Source organism: Sugiyamaella lignohabitans, chromosome D, assembly GCF_001640025.1.
Source record: "Sugiyamaella lignohabitans strain CBS 10342 chromosome D, complete sequence".
Classification (NCBI taxonomy): domain Eukaryota; kingdom Fungi; phylum Ascomycota; class Dipodascomycetes; order Dipodascales; family Trichomonascaceae; genus Sugiyamaella; species Sugiyamaella lignohabitans.
The window spans coordinates 671,283-691,286 of NC_031673.1; the positions used below are offsets into that span (position 1 = coordinate 671,283).

General features: G+C 43.2%; 9 protein-coding genes across 9 annotated transcripts; 4 read left to right on the forward strand and 5 right to left on the reverse strand.

Moving 5' to 3' along the window:
* Positions 1 to 176: 176 nt before the first annotated feature.
* On the forward strand, positions 177 to 1,088 carry TPP1 (Tpp1p; the record flags this gene model as incomplete). Its single annotated transcript, XM_018881927.1, has 1 exon — positions 177 to 1,088. One exon carries the CDS (start codon positions 177 to 179, stop codon positions 1,086 to 1,088), a length of 912 nt encoding a protein of 303 aa, XP_018736356.1.
* Positions 1,089 to 1,518: 430 nt separating this feature from the next.
* Positions 1,519 to 2,088, reverse strand: RPL9B (ribosomal 60S subunit protein L9B; the record flags this gene model as incomplete). The annotated part of the gene is made up of 1 exon (XM_018881928.1): positions 1,519 to 2,088. The coding sequence occupies one exon, from the start codon at positions 2,086 to 2,088 to the stop codon at positions 1,519 to 1,521; it is 570 nt and encodes a 189-aa protein (XP_018736357.1).
* AWJ20_4832 (uncharacterized protein) lies at positions 1,801 to 2,142 on the forward strand (the record flags this gene model as incomplete). Its single annotated transcript, XM_018881929.1, has 1 exon — positions 1,801 to 2,142. The coding sequence occupies one exon, from the start codon at positions 1,801 to 1,803 to the stop codon at positions 2,140 to 2,142; it is 342 nt and encodes a 113-aa protein (XP_018736358.1).
* A 1,001-nt stretch (positions 2,143 to 3,143) lies between these two features.
* Positions 3,144 to 3,917, forward strand: AWJ20_4833 (uncharacterized protein; the record flags this gene model as incomplete). Its single annotated transcript, XM_018881930.1, has 1 exon — positions 3,144 to 3,917. The coding sequence occupies one exon, from the start codon at positions 3,144 to 3,146 to the stop codon at positions 3,915 to 3,917; it is 774 nt and encodes a 257-aa protein (XP_018736359.1).
* Positions 3,918 to 4,188: 271 nt separating this feature from the next.
* On the reverse strand, positions 4,189 to 6,420 carry AWJ20_4834 (uncharacterized protein; the record flags this gene model as incomplete). The annotated part of the gene is made up of 1 exon (XM_018881931.1): positions 4,189 to 6,420. One exon carries the CDS (start codon positions 6,418 to 6,420, stop codon positions 4,189 to 4,191), a length of 2,232 nt encoding a protein of 743 aa, XP_018736360.1.
* A 4,631-nt stretch (positions 6,421 to 11,051) lies between these two features.
* On the forward strand, positions 11,052 to 12,014 carry GET3 (guanine nucleotide exchange factor GET3; the record flags this gene model as incomplete). The annotated part of the gene is made up of 1 exon (XM_018881932.1): positions 11,052 to 12,014. The coding sequence occupies one exon, from the start codon at positions 11,052 to 11,054 to the stop codon at positions 12,012 to 12,014; it is 963 nt and encodes a 320-aa protein (XP_018736361.1).
* A 268-nt stretch (positions 12,015 to 12,282) lies between these two features.
* AWJ20_4836 (uncharacterized protein) lies at positions 12,283 to 14,226 on the reverse strand (the record flags this gene model as incomplete). Its single annotated transcript, XM_018881933.1, has 1 exon — positions 12,283 to 14,226. One exon carries the CDS (start codon positions 14,224 to 14,226, stop codon positions 12,283 to 12,285), a length of 1,944 nt encoding a protein of 647 aa, XP_018736362.1.
* Positions 14,227 to 15,513: 1,287 nt separating this feature from the next.
* On the reverse strand, positions 15,514 to 17,145 carry VPS35 (Vps35p; the record flags this gene model as incomplete). The annotated part of the gene is made up of 1 exon (XM_018881934.1): positions 15,514 to 17,145. The coding sequence occupies one exon, from the start codon at positions 17,143 to 17,145 to the stop codon at positions 15,514 to 15,516; it is 1,632 nt and encodes a 543-aa protein (XP_018736363.1).
* An 86-nt stretch (positions 17,146 to 17,231) lies between these two features.
* VPS35 (Vps35p) lies at positions 17,232 to 18,270 on the reverse strand (the record flags this gene model as incomplete). Its single annotated transcript, XM_018881935.1, has 2 exons — positions 17,232 to 17,243; positions 17,332 to 18,270. The coding sequence occupies 2 exons, from the start codon at positions 18,268 to 18,270 to the stop codon at positions 17,232 to 17,234; spliced, it is 951 nt and encodes a 316-aa protein (XP_018736364.1).
* Positions 18,271 to 20,004: the final 1,734 nt, after the last annotated feature.

Genomic DNA, 20,004 nt, shown 5'->3' on the forward strand with positions numbered 1-20,004 from the left:
CTCGTGGAATTATGTACGCCTTTCATGATATTCTAAGAAAATTACCCTCCCTGAATAATGCTGCTACTAGTTGTAAAAACGCGGTACGCGTCGAGTGCGCCAACGGCTATAAAAAGTCGATCTCCTGAAATCACAGGTTTTGAGAGCTTTTTATTATCGCTCCCAAGGATCAAATTATGGGCCCTAAACGGAAAGCAGTTGGTACAGCAGCATCATTTTTTCAATCGAAGAAGCTGGCTGTGGCAAAACCGACATCTATTGTCAGTACTTCTGGAAATGACGAGAGGAATGTTGACGAAGATGTTGTGCTCATGCCTGGATTAAGATGGACTTTAAATGGCACACTTGTACGAGCGGTTTATACTCCAACCAATACTGAGGAGCAAAAAGGATCTGTCCCTGAGGAAGAGAGAGAGCAGACATCCATACCACCGTCCCATACGGAATCGGAGACTAAGAATGCCGGTGCTTCTTCGCCGAAACGATTGGCTATTGCGGCTTTTGATCTCGATTCAACATTAGTCACTACGAAAGGTCGAAGTCCATTCCCTAGAGATGGATCAGATTGGAAATGGTTAGACACTTCTGTGCGAGATAAGCTCCAAAAGCTTGTAAATCGGACAGTTGTCAAAAATGGGAAATCTGAAAACGAAGAATTCTCCGTAAATCAGGGAGCTGATGTTAGTACCCAGGATGCTTCCATGGTAGATCCATCAACTGAGTACGTTTTGGCCATTATCTCCAATCAAGGTGGAGTTGTCGCAGAGAATGATAAAAAGAGATATTTATATTTAAAGGACAGGGTCAAGTCTATTGTCAAGGATCTCGACACCGTGCCGCTAAGGTTTTACGCAGCAACAAAACCTAAGAAAGGAGCCAGTGACAAGTATCGCAAGCCACTAACTGGTATGTGGGAAGCACTTCAAGCAGACTTAGCGCCAGTATATTCTGTCGATATCGAAAAAAGCTTTTTTGTGGGCGATGCAGCTGGTAGGCGGTCTGACTTCAGTGATTCTGATCTGAAGTTTGCTCAAGCGGTTGGACTCCGCTTCTTCACGCCGGAGAAGTTCTTTGGGCTATCTGATTGATCTCTCTGTTTGTTGGAATATCTGTGAATTCTTTTTTCGCCCTTTTTCGGGGGGTCCCTGCTTCCTGCCAGCAGGTCTTTTCTGGCGAGCAGCTCTACTTGGGCTAGATAAGTTGATCTAAGGAGCCCACTAACAGCCCTTATGGAGGCTTGGAACTCCTAGGTTACCTATTCACATGATGGTACCACTCACCCATTATGAGTATCGCTTACTGTATAATAGCTAGTCAGGCTCTCTTGTGGTCAAGGTTGGAATTGAGACTAGCCTTTCGAATCGATTACAACAGCATATAGGATACCACCCTATCTGTCAGAGGAGCTATTCTCCTAAAAAAAATTAACTATTTATTATTGACATGCCTTTTATTAATACAAAGTCATTATTTTGGGGATTCGTTTTTTAAGTGAGAATGCAATAAACAGGAGTTGATTTAAGCATCCTCCTCAATCAAACCACGCTCGGAAACGTAGATACCGTCCAAGAATTTACGGATATCCTTGTTTCTGACACGGCAGATTTGTTGAATGTCGGCAGCAGATTGAGAGACATTCTCCAAAGAGTTACCCTCAAGGATCAACTCATCCTTTTGAGCAGAAGAGATAGAGACAGTGACACCCTCAAGAACGTGGATGGTTCTAACACGCTTCTCACCCAAGAAGTTTCTGATCTCAACAACCTTACCGTCCTCAAGGAGGTTAACGTTGATGGGAAAATGGGCATAGACGTATCTCATCTTGTACTTGTAACCCTTGGTGACACCAGTGATCAAGTTGGCGACGAGGGACTTAACAGTACGGAGGGTAGCAACGTGCTTTCTGTCACCGTGGTGGACAGTAAGACGGATTTGCTTGTCGTTGACCTTGGTGAAGGTAACATCAGCGTGACGGAGGTTCTTGACAAGAGTACCACGGGGACCAGTAACGGTGACGATTCTGGACTTGATGTCGACAGTGACGCCCTCAGGGACTTCAAGGACTTGATCGGTTTGAATGAACTTCATTTTTGTGCTGTTATGGGTACGATGTCAATACTACGTCGCTCGCTTAACGCTTAACTTCTCGATAATATTTCACCTCTCTTTTGGTGAACCCCAACCCAATTTGGAATCTGCTGGTATATGCAGAGTCGGTCGACTGGCATTCCCAGTACTTAATATACGCATATTACTTTCCTAATTTGGCAATGTATGTCACTGCCTTGATATGCTTGTTCTATGCAGGGACTAATCAAGGCTTTAAGATATAGAGTTGTAAGTGAGCTTTTAAGTGTACCTTGGGAAGCTGAGGTTCACATCCCTGGATCCTCAGCCCCAAACGCTACACTCAAGTCGAGCTCTATCTTCCAGCTATTATTGAAGTTGGGTCCAATACTTTGAGATCTCAGTAAAAATAGTGATTGATTGAAGCAAAAAATATAGCCGTAGAATCATAAGGCTGTTGACTACTTCCCGTAGCATAGAGTAATGTGCATATGCAGGTGTTATCTAATCTTTTGCAGCTCAGTTTGTACCTGTATTCGTGTATTTAGTTTGTTAAATGTCCATTATCCTTATTATTTGTTATTATTTGATTTGTTATAAACTTGTGTTTAGATTCTGGTCAAACTGGCAAATGTCAGATCGCTTATTGGACATGCCGAGGTATATTAACTTTGTATGTAATTTGTATAGTGAGTACTATAACTATTCATAAGTTAAAAAGGTCAGTTCAACATGTTAAAATCTTTAAGTGAGGACATCATTTGAACTAGTTATATTAGACCTATTATATTCCAGGAGCTGTTTAATTACTATTTACTAAACATAGACCCTCTAATAGAGCGATATCGCCAATATAAACAAGGTACGATCAACGCCGCATACATCGTGGCACACGAGGCTCAATGCGCAAACCATCCAATCAGTGAGCGGCAATAAACCAAATTTTGGGTTGTGTGAAAGCGCGACCGCAGATTGAGCCATAGTACTGATAGAGTATTCGAGGTTGTGTGAACATCGCGCCTTAGCATTCGATTACCATAGGGTCATTTTCCAACTATAGATACAATCCAGTGAGAATGTTGTCGCGATCCGTTTTGGCACAAGCTAGAACTATTGGCTCGAGCAGAATTGCTGGTCGTCGTACCGGCGCCATGGCCTCCACAATTTTACAACGGGGACTGAAATTTCAATCCAAACAATACAATCCTTCTCCAGGTTTCTCAGTTTTCAGCGAGGAACTGGAACAAGAAATCAGACACAAACTCACCAGTTTACCAAGCTCAAATAAGGTGTTTCAAAATGCCGATGGTACTGCCAGAAACCCATCAGATGAAGAACTTAAGGTTGTTGCTGAATTAGGCGTCCTTGCTCAGGGCGACAGAGCTACATTTTTGGACAGATTCAGACTGAGCCAGGAACAGAGAGAACTTCTCGCCGAAAACTCATATTTACTAGATGACTATGTTAACAATGGCAAGCGAATTCTCGACAAAATCCCTGTTGAAGACCCCACCACAGGTGAAATTACTTGGACCGTGATCCGTGAGAATCAAAAGGAAGGCTGGGAGAATCTTATTTATTATGGATATGTTCCAGCATTATTGATTTCATTGTTCTTTGCCCTTTTCCTTGATAAGGAGAACATCAGTGATTGGGCTATGGAGGAATTGCGTCTTCGTGCTCAAGAGAGATATAATAGTGGTATGGAGGAGATCAACAACAGTGAGCTTAGTGCAGAAGAGCGCAAGAAACAGGACGCTCTCATTGTCGAGCGTATTATCTCTGGTGACTACGACAGACTGGCTGGTCTACGCAAGGCTGGCTCCGACCTTCCTGCCTCTCTGCTATAAATCCCCGTGATTTGTTTCATAAAATTAATGCATTCTTAGTTCTAAAACTATCTTTTTCTGGCGTGTGATTGCATAGCTGCTTCATCGGGCTGCTATCCCTTTGTCTCATACTCACCACAGTTCCTGCAAAGCAGGAATGAGGTCTGTCTAAACATCTGACGAGTTTAAAAAAGTCAGTGTGAATATCGTTTCACAAAAAATTGTAGTATATAAATATCAGTTCATTAAGTGGTCATTAATCGTTAGTTATTTAAATTATTCCATCATTAGATTAGTTCCCAAAGTCGAGAATCCGCCCTACAGGCATGCGTTTAGATGAGGACGAGGAAGCAGATGGCTTGCTAGATGATTGTGTATCGTTGCGTTCTTTTCGAATATATTTCTTGGGTGAACCTGGACTGGATCGTCTGTTGGGCGACTCAGATGATACCGGCACCCTCTGGCGACTGTTTTGTCGCTGGGAACGGGTCCCACGACTACTTCTCATACCACCTTGCCTGCCATTGTCGATATCAGAATCATCTTTCGAATCATCGCTCTCCTCAACATCAGTTTCTGCACCGGTGGTAAATACTTGAGCACTTCCACCAGAACGACGTTTTCCCTCTCTACTTAGTCTACCACTGCGACGTACAGCAGTGCTTTCATCTCTTCCAGCTGACTCCTTATAGTCATCATCATCATCATCTTCCACTTCTTCGTCTGTCCCGTTTACATCATGTTCATCCCCTTCATCTTCACCATCAGTTGGAATAGTGATCGTGGAAGCACTGGATTCTCTTCTACGTTTTTCTGGTGACATAGCCTGAACTGCATGGAGTGATGGCACTGAGGAGGCTTCATTAAACTCAAGAGGGCTCATTAGCCCTTGTGAACGCTGACGAGATGGTGTTGGAAGAGGAAGCAGAGGTTGCTGTGATTGCTGCTGCTGCTGTTGAAGTTGCTGTTGTTGTATATTCTCATGCTGTTGCGGCTGGCGTCTGAGTGGAGATGGCGGGATTCGCTGCTGACTGAGGACTTGACTGGCCAACATTTCTAATGCCGAAAGTCCTTGTCCACTATCGTCAGATGCAGAAGACGAATCTCTTTGATGCTGACGAGGTGGCAAATGCGTGAATGGAGTTCGAAGATTTTGTGATGGAGACATGGGCCCAATTGGTGGCTGCTGAGATGGGCCAGGAGTATTGGCATAATACACTGGCCCTCCTGGTGCCATAGAAACAGGGCTATTAATTGGAGGACCAGAACTCATCCCTGGCAAGGGGCCAACAACAGGACCATGACTGGGAGGACCCGAAGTAGGAACAGTTACAGAGGGTCCAGATTCCCTACTAAAACTAGTAGCCATATCGCTAAGCCCACGCCTTAGACGTTCAATTTCTTCGTCTTTATCCTCTAATTGATCCGTAGCAATTTGTAATTTCGTTCTCGTCTTGCGAAGTCGTCTTTTATAAGATTCAAGAGCACTCTGAAGGTCGTCAATAATTTCAGAGGACGGAGCAGCCGCTTTTGCAGCAGCTGCATTTTGAGCAGCCTTGGCTGCTGCCATAGTTTCAATTCTTAGCCGGTCAACTTCTCGCTTGGCTATGCTTGTTTCTACCTCATGCCGCTGTGCTGCTTCATGAGTCTCTATAGTAAGTAGTTTGTTCTGTAGTTTGTAATGAGCAATGAGAGATTCGTATTTCCGCAATGCTGCCCGGTATTCTTGAATAGTCTTAGTAGCCCTTTGCAAAGTTGGTCTTAAAGATGATTCTGGTAATGTTTCAATATCTTGTTCAGTAAGAGAAACAAACTCGGATGCCCCTGCGGGTTCAGGTGGAGGGTTTCTCCAATTCATTGGAAGAGCTTGGGGAACACTTGGTCCTGAGCGGGGCAAACTTTGACCCAATCCTGACAGAGGGTTTCCAGAATCAGGCTCAGGCTTTGGTGCTACCGCATTACGTCCACCCGATGGAGTAGGGGAGCTCGGCCGTGATCCATCATTTACTTTATGTGAACCACGTGATCGTCTTCTCTGGCTGCTTTTACGTTTTGTGGGTGAAGAATCAATATCAACGTACTCCTCATCATCCTCGCCAATCTCCTCTTCAGATTCATCATCAATATCTTCGTCTTCTGTAAGTTCCTTAATCTCAACAGAGCCACTATTTACAGTCGCCGATCTAGATGCTTCTTCACTAGCTGACATGTCAATATTGGTTACTCGACTATGTTCACCCTTATCATGATATACGTCACCCGATGGTAATGGCGTTGGTAGTGTTTCAAGTTCTGAGGCCGGTGGTGTTTGAGGTGATATCGTGGTATTAGGATGTGCTGTAGTGGAATAATTACTTGAGCTCGCAAATGGACCACCTGAGATATCGTTGTCAAAGCTATCTAGTGGATTTCTAGGCGATGCCTTGTGAACATTGCTAGATGCGTTGACCGTGTTGTGCTCTATTTCAGGCCTGGTTCCCTCTCCTCGCTCGTTTTTGCCTAAGAAACCAGCCTGTCGATCCATGACTGTCAGGGCTCCAACTAGCGGAAATGTTTGAAGTATTTATACAAATGGATATCCCGCCTTCGATAAAGCTTGACAAAAATCTGCAACCAAATCACAAACAGCAAGCAGTGTTTTGTCTACAGTTATAGTTTCCAGCCAATCTCAATAGCTTGAGTCACGCACACTACTCCTGCTACTCTATTCGTGCTGATTCTGCTTGAGCTGAAGCAGGCTGAAGCAGACTTTTGCCGGCGCTCGTTTGCTTTCCTGTATGTGACGGCTTTCTCCTGTTTGTCTCGGTACCCGATCAAATAACGCTCTTGCGTGTTGACACCAAGCCAACTACGTTTGTCGGCAATAACTTCAGTAGCCAGAAAAGTGGTCAAAGGATTAGTCAGTCCTTCGCACACAATAGTATCTCTAATAAACGAGAATGTGAACCAAGTCTAAAACCTTCACAGAACAAGTCAAGTCTTGGAATGAGTTAGCTAACTGACCAGCCCATATACTACGGTAGCCAGACTCTCACACTCCACAACAACATATAAACAAATGTAATATTTGTTGGTGAGTATTCAACGCCCACTGATCACCGTGGAGACAGACAAACGCAACGCACGATAAGATATTAATTTACTTACCGACAGAATCGAATGATGATGACGGTTGGTGACACTCACAAAAAGTAAATAATGAATTTATGGTTTATTGAGGTCGTCCAAATTTGTGTTACAATATTGTTTAGATATTTCCACAAACAAATAAGATGAAAAAAAAAAATTGAATTTGGTCCTATGTTTCACAACTAAGAAATGTGCGAGTAGTTCGGACAAAAACTACAAAATACGCCAATTCGCGTTCGCGCACGCGTCGTGTCACTTGAGTTAATGGAATCGAAAATTTTCTTGGACCAGAAAATAATAATAAATAAAAAAACCTGATTCTAATCTATCAGTCAGTGAACAGGCCAAACGTTGAACCGTCGCCCCCTGGTTGTTGTAGCGATAAGACTCAAAAATGAAGCTCATGCGAAGACGTTTGTTTTCATTTCAAATCGTTCTACTTTTGAAATAAAGTGGCTGGATGTGAATCACTATAACGGGGTTTCTTTGCTTAAGCCCTAACCTCAAGATATTTTACAGGATCTCCGACTACTCCGCATTCCCACGTGAGTTTCCGTCTCAGGGGGTGACGGTAATTCAATTTTAGGATAAGACATCATATTTAATGAATAAAGATATGAACATAAAATATTCGGAGAGGTAGATTTATTTAATTGGCTGCTGGACTGCAGATTCGACTGGAAGTTCCCCCTAACATCTCCCGAGTGCAGACCCGCTATACCCCCAGTTGCGATGCTTTCTTTAACCTAATATGCTTTTCAGCCTTTAAGTTGCTTTACAGCCTTTTACTCTGCTTTCTAACTTGTCAGTTGAAGAGGACTTTTCAAAACCTCAATTCTCATTACTATTTCATTCCGTTTCATGACAATTCAAACTACACGAGTGGCTCCTCCAAATTAGCCAAATCAAGTTACATCTCAGACAGAATGAGAGATTAGGATGAACGCTATAAACGAGGAAATGTATAATTTTACTGCATAAGCGACATCGGTGATCCTGCATTCCGCAGATGTAAACAACCGACAGTGCATTGTCGGGAACACATTGAAATTCGATTAAAACATTTCTAACCGCCTGTCCAGGTGTCCAAAAAGAGGCGTTAACTTCTCTTTCGTTTATTGGCTTATGCTCAATCCTGAGTACATCTCAAACTACACCAGTGCATGTTCACCCCGCGCCCCGCTCAACCTAAAATGCAATGCCCCGCCGCCCGCATACTGATAACCTTAAGTACATTAAGGCTCCGTTGATCTGCTCCAAGCGCCTATTTGCTTGTAGATCATTTGATGTTTGATAAACATAGAAATCTCATGGGCGGCTCTGCCTCCGGCCGCTGGAGCTCCGCCCCAGACCCCGTTGCTCCTGCTTCGCAGGAGAAACCCAGTAACTGGCATAAGTCTTTTTGTATCTGTCGATAGACAAGATCGTGATGCTCCCCCACAGCTCGTGTATTGGCTGTTTGTGCCGAGCCAGTTTTGTGATTTGTCCAGGGCAGGGTAGAGCTCGATATTTAGAGAAAGTGCAAGTCGGTATACTAGATTCCTGAGTCAGAAGCCAATACTTTAAACCAACTTCTCATGTCGTGTCGGCAGGACTTGTCTTAATTCCAACAGAAGATAAAACGCTGCTGAATCTGTTACTTCCGCCGTCTCATTGAAATTTCAAGCCAGAAACACATTAACCGGTTGATTCGATATCCAGACGGAGTCGGGTACGGGGCTGATCTCAACACTATTATTACCAACCTGTCGCTCAGTCTTGACTGATAACTTCTTTGTCACCAAAAATATGTACAGAGTAATACTATAACTTGGGAAGCAGGAAAATTTGTATGAGAATATATTGTTGGAACACGTATGGGTTTATGGATATAGGGAAGAAATCGACGGTCTAGGGTGGTTTGCAAAATGAGAATGACGGTCTAAGGTTTTAGACTAAAATGCCGGGTAATACACAAATTTGGAAACCAGAAGTTTGTCGGAATACAAAGAAAAGCCACCTTGGTACTTTGGCAATTAATGTACGCTCAAATGAGAACACCCAAGGGGAAATATAGAGAAAAAAAAAGAAAAAAAAGGAACAAATGAGCTTGTGGTCAAAAATTCGTGACACATGGCAGTTTTCCTAAAACCGGGTAACAGAGGGGAGCTCTTTATAATATTATCATTTCCACCTATACTCACAGAATGAGTGGAGATATGAGATAAGCTGCAAGAGACAAATATCCAGACTATTATCTGTAATTCATCACTCTCAACTTCTACCTCCCTCACCATCGCCTGGGTTTGGCTCGTGTAACCAAGAGTGTACAATGAGCTTTGGCGACTGTAATATATCTCCAGAAGGTCGAATCCAACTAGTACTTCAAAATTCAGATCATAAATCTTTCCAAGATAAGTGTGTTCAACTGAAGTCTCCAGCTGATTAAGTTTAACTATTAATGTTCTATTTTCGTCTGATCGTATGGCTCTTGGATTATGGACCAGAAATCGAAATCGAGGCAGCTGATGGCATCGCCGGGTAACGAATGTGTTGGTATGCGTGCTTGCCCTCGCTGGTCGTTATCTTGCATATGGGCTGCCCCCGTTCGTTGAAACGCGATGAGATATCCCCTGGCATATCCATACCGAGTAAAGTCCACACTATTGAAAAATAAAATAACACAGACGAGTCTTAGAATTAGATCGAACGACAACACATGATGAAGTTCAACTCACCGAGGATTAGTTCAGCAGTTGGCAATTGCTAATATGTCCTATTTCAATCTTTCAATGACATGGCATTTGCTTCTATAAAATCTCTCAACGTCAAGTTCCCTAACTGGACTGACTTTTGGTTGATGGTAGTCAGCCATGGTTTGTACTGGTCATGCCAATTTTTATGATCTTTCGGTAATTATTCAACTCGGTCCCCCGTCCTCGATTCAGTAGGTCTCTTCTCATGTGGTAAATAATAAGACTTCGGAGTTCGAAGTCATTCCCAATGGCTTATGAAAAGTGTGTTGACGATTAGGCTCTACATGATATTGTCCCATTCTAAATCAGGTGCTGCCCGTTCGTGACTCTCTAGAGTTGAACCAAATCAGTTGTTGATTCCTTCAGTACATTAACCAGTTCTTAGTCTTTGTGCAGTCGTGGTTTACCCTGCCACGCCCCAGGAGTTAACTGGATGGTTCTGTACTGGAGGGTTCTGTTGCCTTTCAGGATAGGTGGAGGGAATAGAGAGAGTAGAGGCTGTTACTGATCCACGACAATTGATCTTGGGTTCGGATACAAACTCCAAATCATTCGAGCCATTCAATTAAACATGTAGGCTTCTTGGGTGTAGCTCGACCGACCTTACATACTGGTACAGACACATCTACGGTTTCGTTGTTATATTAGTATGTGATGGGTCACATTATCCTTTTTTGTTTCTTTCCAATCTTCTCACTGGCATTGTATTTTTTCTGTATTATAGTTTAGCTCTAACATTTTCTATTATTAGGGCCACCGAAATTCGTACCTATAGCTGAGAGTTCTATTCTGCATATGGGTTAGCTTATACAATAATCTAGGTTGTGATATATAAAATTGACATAAGCGCTGATATAACTATTATAGAAATGTGAGTGTCTGGGATAATCCCCTGAACAATTTCTGGGCTCAGGTTGATAGTGATGGCTTTGGTTTTTAGCATTTATGGACCTTTCTTAGACCTCCGGCAGACAAAATGTACACAGGTATCCCAATGTCAATCGTCGATACTGGTGCATTTCATGTGGCAATTGCTGCTCTACCCAGAATGGAGAGCAGCAGCTGGAGGTCCACCTTATCTCTCCCAATTTTTATTACGGTAGAGCCATATAAGTGCAATTTATGTGTTCGATTCCCCACATTCACTATATGTTCTGACTATCGTCATGGAAGCCTATAGCCTTCTGTAGGCAAGAACCACGCCGTGCATCAAGAACCACTTGCTAGATCCACGCATGTCAATCTGATATCTCGACATTGTTAGTTGTGATTATTATACTTGTCAAAAAATATGTCGGAGGAACTTAATCTTGAACCTTCTCTTCAAAATATAATTGATCAGAAGTCGCTACGTTGGATTTTTGTCGGCGGAAAGGGTGGCGTAGGTAAGACAACCACTTCGTGTTCTTTAGCTCTACAGTTGGCCAAGAATAGGGAGAATGTTCTTCTAATCTCGACTGATCCTGCCCATAACTTGTCCGACGCATTTGGTCAAAAGTTTGGCAAGGATGCTAGACCTGTCAATGGTGTCCCTAATCTCCATGCCATGGAAATCGATCCCAATGGGTCTATTCAAGAGTTTCTAGATCAACCTCAGAACCAAGCTGCTAGTAGCATGATGCAAGATATTGCCTTCTCTATTCCTGGTGTAGACGAAGCGCTGTCATTTGCAGAGGTCCTCAAACAAGTCAAGGCTCAATCATACTCGGTTATTGTTTTTGATACTGCTCCAACTGGCCACACTCTTCGTTTTCTGCAATTCCCTACCATTCTTGAAAAGGCTTTGGGTAAGATTTCAGAGATCTCTGGCCGGTTTGGTCCTATGCTCAACTCTTTGATGGGTGCTTCTGGAACCAATACTGAAGACATGCTTGCTAAGCTGGAGTCGACTAGGGAGACTATTGCTGAAGTCAACAAACAATTCCAAAATCCTGATCTCACGACCTTTGTCTGTGTTTGTATTGCTGAGTTCTTATCTCTTTATGAAACTGAGCGTATGGTACAAGAACTCACCTCTTATGGTATCGACACCCATTGCATCGTTGTAAACCAGCTTTTGTTTCCAAAGACGACATCGGAATGTGAGCAGTGTAATGCTCGTTATAAAATGCAACAAAAATATCTTGAGCAAATCCTAGAGCTCTATGAGGACTTCCATATTGTTCAGCTTCCACAGCTTACCAGTGAAGTTCGTGGCCTAGAGTCTTTGCAAACATTTTCAGAGAAACTCATCCACCCTTATGTACCCAACTAATCGCCTCCTTATAGATACGAATTGACTTATTCTTTTTTTTTTTGTCGTGAGTTTATCTTAACCATCAGAGCTTGCCTTAAGCCTCTGATTTTGCCTCGTTCGATGGCCAAGACCTTTGATGTAGTATTTAAAACTTTATAGAACGTAGGTAAAACTTGACCAACGCAAGTTTTCATCTTTCACGTAATTTCATGTTGGTATATAGTTTAAAGAAGCTATATAATTGAATAAATAAATCCTTTTCCCGGTTGTTCAATAAGTTCACTTGTTAGTTTTTGCTAAATCTGAATGATAGCTCATCTTCGTCATCTTCGTCATAGTCATCCATGCTATGGACCGGTCTGCTTTCATTAGAGATAGCTGAACTGTAGTTGTTCATGCCAACTTCAGATTCATCTTCGCTGAGACTGTCATCGGAGTTAACAAACATATTCTCCGCTGCCTGTGTTTTAGTTTCTTTGCGGCGCTTAGATCGAGACGAATTCTGCAAACTTTCGACGGGGGGCAGCTTCCTTTTCGTGTACCTTTCTTTATTTGCGAACATGGACATGTCCTGTTCTAATAGCATATCAGTTGGGGCAGCCTCCATGTAGTCAACCTTCATAGACGGTGGTTTACGCGGTTCCTTCATACGAAATCCTTTAAAATTGGGCCTCTTTGATTTCACCGTTGGAGCTTTAGGCTTTGGTAAATGTTGTCTAAACTCAAGTGTTGCTTCGACTATTGCCAAATTCTCAAACCCTGCCAAGTCATCGTCAGAGTCTTCTGAGTCATCATCCAAGTCACCACTCCACTTTTTGATCACACCTACATGTCCATCTTTGGGTTCGCTAGAATCTTCATCTGGATTGTTATCTTCGTCTTCTATCAATGCGGGAACAGATTCAGCAAACATGTCATCATCCACATTTGACGATTTATTGTCACTGGCCTGTTGAAGATCGAGCTTTCGTCGCTTGTATTCACGTGCATTTTGCGTGACATCCGGGGGAAATGTGCTTGTTTGCGTTATTATATCATCGTTAATTCTTTCTCGTCGCTTCCTTCTCGATGGTGAACGAGTTTCTCCATGAGTGTCAGGTTCCTTAGCGGTCGCTTGAGAATCCGCAGTCTCCACCGCACCATCTTTGGCATCTATAGCCATAGAATCAGCCACTTTGTTCATTGATAAACTATCTGCCTGATTTGGAGCTAAAACAGGCATATCAGGCTCCCTTTTGGTAGTAGCCATCAGATCCATAATATTAAGTTGTTTTGTCTGAGGTTTTCTTCGTCGTATTGGGCCAGGCTTTCGTTCTGCCTCGACTCTAATGCTTGTTTCTAAAAACGAAGCTGTTCCTAGTCTTTTTGGTTGTTCGGTGAAACTAACGGGTGCGCCATCTTCATCTGGTCGTCTCAAGTTTAATTTACTTGCATCTGCCTCAAGAATTACAGTGAGAAAGTCAGAGGCTGCGAACAGTCTTGTGCCAATCATCTTTGCAGCATTGTTGAGAACTAATAATTTGTCAATATCCTCTTGATTAGACCTTTCAGAAGTATGATAGCCCACCAACACGAGATTATCAATATTCTTAACTTTGGATAGTACAAAATCTTTTATTCGACTAGGCGGTTCATGAGCAGAGGTCATCTCGTAGACATATGCCTTGCCTCCACCACTGGTGATCGCTCCTAGCAATGCATCTCGCTCTTTTGTCTGTGGAAAGATAAACACCTTGTTTTCGAAAAGCTTCATACGATCAGAGTTTGGTGCCATTGCTGGATCAGGTATGTACTGTTCAGCATTTGGAAAATTCTTGTAAAAGTCAGTCTCCATGCTGTCGTCCCCAGAGAGTACCTCACAAGCTTTTTTTAAAGCTTTAGAAAATTCAAATGTAACAATTGGAATACACTTTACCAGTGCTGTCAATAGTTTCGACGAGTTGCTAGTGGGTTTCATATAAAACTTAGTAAGCTGATGAAGTTCTGACGAAAGTTTTATGTCGAAAGGTTCTAAATCCTTTATCAATTCCTCTCTAACATTGATATGCCCATCGCCGGTCTCACCAGTGGAAAATGTTATGACCATTGGAACCCATCTAAGTAGTAATTTAACATCGTCGCCATCCTTGGGTCCACCCAGGGTCAACCAGACCTCCCCCTTCTGCTTGACAGATGGCAAGCTTGATAGTTCAACCGTTTCATTAGAAATCTTTGTAGTACCGTTGACCATTGTACCCATTTTTGTCTTTAGATCTTTAAGCGTTACCTGAGACTTTGCTGAGCAATGTAAACCAGAGCCAGGTGTTGGAGACATCACCTTCAATTCTGCATGTTGACGAGAAGTGGAATGTCCTGGCAATACAATATCATTCACTGACAGGGTTAGTTGGCAGTTTCAATTATGATTACTCTTACTCAAAACGAAACCCAAATTATAATCCAACTTTTGAGAATGACTTACTAGACTTGGCTCTTCCAATTGAATAGGTTCTGCCAGGTCTAAGCCATCGTGTCTTGCCTAATATGTTAGATTCCGCTCCCACTAACGGCTTGTCTTCGAGGCTAATACTGCACATAATGTAAGCCGTAATACACAGCAACGCTATCCTCTTAAGCATATTCTATCGGTCTTACCATTGAAAGCAGAACCTGGAGTAAAGAGGAGCCACATTCCCACTGAGATTGGCCATACCACTACGAACGGATCTAGAATGTAATTACCCTCTGCATATATAACATTTATAGAGGTTGGTAGCCGTACTAGCTCAAGACGCCATCCGGGGAACCAAAAAAGATCCGCTGAGTGTAGAATCTGTTTCAATAGAATATATCCAAGAAATTAATATAGCAAGTACCGTAGATAGTTTATTGATAGATAGTACAAAATAAAATGGAAATAGTCAGAAAACCCCAAGAGAATTGTTGAAACCTCACAGCAATGTGGATTATGCATTTCAAGTGGATACAAAATCTACAATGAAATAGTAACATTGAGTCTCCTTTTTATTTCAACCTATGTTTCTCTCTCTCAACTCAAGATAATGCTAGCTGACGGCTAGATTTCTAAAACCAAGGGGGAATGTGGAAAACACTTATAGAGATAACCAATCGTATGTATTATCTCTAGCTTTAATGTCAAGTTTAGCGCAGAGTTTTACAAATCCTAAATATTGTGATTCTTAACATGTTAGCTCAAGAAATTAATAAACAGAACCAACAAAGCCTTTTGTTCATTATAAAGAGACTTGGGGTTCCGAGTAAACAGATCGACAGGGGAAATGCTGGAGTATATGCAAGGGGCTGCAGAACGGCCTCCGGCGGCTGGGGCTCCGCCTCAGACCCTGCCTGCTCCTCTCGCTGCGCTCGAGTCGAGGCGTCGCCGGTGCCAGCGAAACTCAAAACTCCTGCGAAGCAGGAGCAGCCAGGGTCTGGGGCGGAGCCCCAGCCGCCGGAGGCAGGACCCCTCTCCCAGATTATCCGGTTTAGTGTATTTATATTCAGTTATACAAAAGTAGAGCTACCAGACGATTTCTTGGAATTTATCGTCAACGCTTTTTTGCTGGGTTATGTACTCAAGAGTGCGCTCAAAATGCTTGCGTGGCGAGTCCGAGATCTTTTCATCAGCATTGTTGTTGAGATTGGTCTGAATCAGGTTGATGAGACCGTTGATGTACCTTACGGTAACCGCCGAATTACCGTGGTCAAAGTAGTAGATGTATCGGTTGAGGATTTCGACAAAAAGTTCAACTGACACGGCAACATCCATACAGGCATCGGCTACTCGTAGCGACCGTTGTAGACACTCGAGTACTCGCTTGTCGTCACGGAAGAGCTCTTCTTCAGTGCGACCAGGAATCTCTACAGCCCACCAAAGATGACTAGCAAGGTAAACAGCACGACATTGATCGGGTTTCTTTAACAATTTGGAAGCATGTAATGCACACTTCGATACTAGAGTATCGTAGTTGTCTGCAGTGAAGTTTCTAGTGGATTGTAGAGCGCCCGCAATGATGCAAAGGGCTTGGAACTGGGCTCGTGAATCGGAAACAGACTCTTCATAGACAGTAAAAGCCTCGGCAAAAAACTCATAACTAGCTTCCTCAGCATTGACTTGGTCAGCCAGAGATGCAACATTGACGTAAAGACGGAGGGCAAGCTCTGATCGTCCTGAGTTGTAAAGCTCGTCAATCAAACGATGAATGAATTTGAACGAAGAACCAATTTTGGCTGCTTTCTCAGAGTCAGATTTTCTACGTTGATATCGACGCACAAGTTTAAACGCGCTGGTAACAACCGCTGGATATGTATACTTAATACGCATGCCGCCATCACTGAGAGCCTTCTTAGCAGCTGCTAACAATTTAGCATGAACATCAGGATTTTTGTTGTAGACGAGGTGAACCAGCTGTGCAAGCTTAGATTGGTCAGCAACAATCTCTTCACTGTCGTTAGAAATATCAGGAGTGGAGGCTGTTTGTTTCTTGGTAGAGGTTCCACCAGGTGGGAATTCAGTGGAATGACCAGCAGAGGCAGTGCCGTCTTTGATGACAATAGACACTAATTCAAATACACCTTTGACATCATCGAGTTCGGTGATTTTCTTGGATTGCTTCAATACAGCATTGATAACCGAGCCAGCAATGGCCTGTTGAGTGGATATAGGCTGTGATGAGAGCAGTGGCTGGTAGCCAGGAATTGACAACACGGTGAGGAAGTCAGGGTAGAAGTTGATAAGAGACAGGAGAAGTTCCTGGACGTTAACAGCGGCTTCTTTGTCGGCATGTAACTGTTGTTGTATCGTGGCTACATATTGGAGAATGCGATCAATATAGTCTTTACGGTCAGGATACCAGTTAAGGGACAACTTGGCGATACCAAGTAAAAGGGCAGTTTTATCAGGCAAAGGGAGATCTGGATGTGCCTGAACAAGGCTATTGAAATGACTCCAGAACTTTTCAAACAGATTCTCACCTGAACCATTATCCTTGCCTTCAGATTCATCTTCACTAGTTGCCTTGGGCTTGTCATCACCTGTCTCAGACTCTGTTTGATTGTCGCCAACTGGTTTGGATTCCTGACTATCTCCAATAGTCACGTCGCCCAACTTCTTAGTAACATCACCATCATCATCTTGTTCCAGTTCCTTCATTCTCGAAGAATAATCGCTCAGTCGGTTAATAAGCGACAATAGGATCTTCTTGATGCTGACACCAGGATGTAGATTGGTGGTAGCTGTTAGGTAGAGGTCTAAAGTGTAAAGATGGAACTCGTCAGGGAACACTTGGGAAATAACGTCCAGAAGATATTCCTGAGCAAGCACATCACGACATTGAACCACCTGCTCTAAAATAGCAGGAAGAATCGACTCTTTATAATACTCCTTATCAATACCTTCAAGTTGAGACAACCTGACAAGGTTAGACCCAACTAAAATTTGCAGCTCTTGGCGTTCCTTGGTTCTCTTTTCACGTTCTCGACTATGACCCTGATGCTGAAGTCGGACCCACAGCTTATTCATCTCAATAAAATTAGTGATAATAAATTGAATCGAATCCTTGAGGTTGCCTCTTAATTCGGGGTCAATAACTGGAGCACTGGTGACAGCAGAAGCCGAACCTGGTCCAGTGATAGTAGTCTCAGATCCATTTCCATTACTAGTATTAGACCTAGTATCAGCAACATTTTTCGTTTCGCCAGGACCAGCTGCCGAGTCATCACTACTGGTAGTAGCAACAGCAGCAGTAATAACACCTCCATTAGTACCGTTAACATCTTCACCGCTTGGTAAATAGTCTCTTGTTCCTTGACTCAAGTAATATCGCAAAAACAAGCCTCTAATAGGATGCTGGACACCACGACACATTTCCATCATGTCCTTCATAATCTCTCTCACTGGAGCATCTGGCACACTCATATATGCCGTACCAACCGTAATCATCAGATACAGTCTAGGAACAATGTTACCAGCATACTGAACAAGTTCATAGATATCAGCCAGATGATGATTAGGATGGTCTTCTCTAAGGAAATCGCCCAAATGTCTCAATGCATCGAATACCGCAATATACAATTCATAATATTGTTTAGGAGTAAGTACCGAACTACGAAGTTCGGCCAAGAATGTCGATGCGTGGCGGATTGCGTCTAGTAATTTGCCTTTTGTTTCAAGACACTTTCTCATCTGATGCTCCTGTTGTCTAATAAACTGTAGCGACTCTTCAAGATGTCGAGCCTGCTCTTCAGGAGACAGTGGGGCTGGTGGGTTGGAAGACATGTTAGGCCAACCGATATAACAAAAACCACAGGCTCAGTCTCCACAAACTCCAAGAGTCAATTCAATTCCCACTACTGGGTTCAAATACCAAATTCACAAAGTCTTGGAACCCAAAAATTGTAACAATTCAAACACAAATGACTGACTATTCTTGCAGTGGCTAATCGGCAATTTAACTCCACACAATGAAACTATTACACCGAAGCGTTATAATGGCCGTAATTTAGGGTACTTCTTATAATACCAATGGTCAATTGGTTTACTGTCAGTCGCTGATAACAGTTACCAGTTCTGAATACGAGTATAACAGCACGTTGAAACAGGTCGATATATCACTATATGGCGCTGCTAATAGATTGACTTCACCGTTGATGCGCTCCAACCGACTGATAGGGAGGCCCTCTATAGTGGCGATGCACGGCGATACGCCATACCGGCAGACTAAGCAGGTAAGATGGCTGAACGGCTGTGCATCAGTAATTATAGACCCAGCGGTAGAGACTCGACTTCAGACCAGAGCTCCTCTTACTATTAGGTCACTAACGTATTGATCTTTAATAAATATGTGAAGAAAGAGGAATTGAACTGATTCGCACCCAAAGTGCTGAAATCGGGCTGCTCTACTCTTTTTACTACAGGAGCTAGGTCGATTGATTCCCTCAAAGGAAATACAAATCTACGTATCCTACATATCAGCTGACATCCTGAGTATATTTAAAGACTGAAGAAAATACTCCCTTGCCAGAATACCCTAACAATTCCATCACAAACCCTCAATCGACCCCTTCAAAATCCACCATCTGAGGTTCATATGCTCGAGGTCACCATTCATCCCGAACAGAGCCATTACCCTAGCCCGACTGACTATAAAAGATGAATTTTTCAAGTAAGATCACCTGCCAACATGTTAAATCAACTACTACCAACAGGTTAAGTCAACTACCAACATGTTAAATCAACTACCAGCATGTTAGATCGACTGCCAACATCTAACAGATCCGAGTTTTCACGGATTCAGCGACAATGTTTATATAGTATAGTTTATTGGCAGTTAAAATAGAAACGATTGTTTTTCATTTTCTGTCGGCATTATCGAAGATCCATCCGCTTCACCCTCCTTGGCTGTTGGATTCAAAAATATGCCAAGAACAATCACCCTCGTATTTTCACACAACGCAAATATCGAAAACAGGTGCTCGCACTCTTGCGAACGCGTTTTAGCGTCGGTGACATTCATACTAGTTAGAAACAGAGTTCCTTGACGAGCCAACTGACGTCCCCTCGCGGCCTCCGGCGGCTGGGGCTCCGCCCCAGACCCCGCTGCTCCTCTCGCTTCGCTCGAGTCTGTTCCGTCTCCGGTCCCAGCCAAACTCCTGCGAAGCAGGAGCAACCAGGGTCTGGGGCGGAGCCCCAGCCGCCGGAGGCAGACCGGGAGAGGAGTTCGAGTTTCTGAAAAACAGAGTGCAGGGCCGGATGTGCATGTTAAACCCTTTCATCCGGAAATTTCAGGTGATCCAGACATTGGCCGGTTACAGGTGTGATATGGTTGATTTGGCGTGCTAATGAACCCGGTTCTTGATATATGGACGTCGACTAGAGCCATATCCAAGGGTTTATTGAGACAGAACCATCTGCCACACTTTGTGCTGGCGTCGACCCGTGGGAGCGTCCTGGCGGTTTATCGAGGTCTGTTTAGGGAATCACAGCGGTTCGTCGACCCGTTATGTCGGGCGT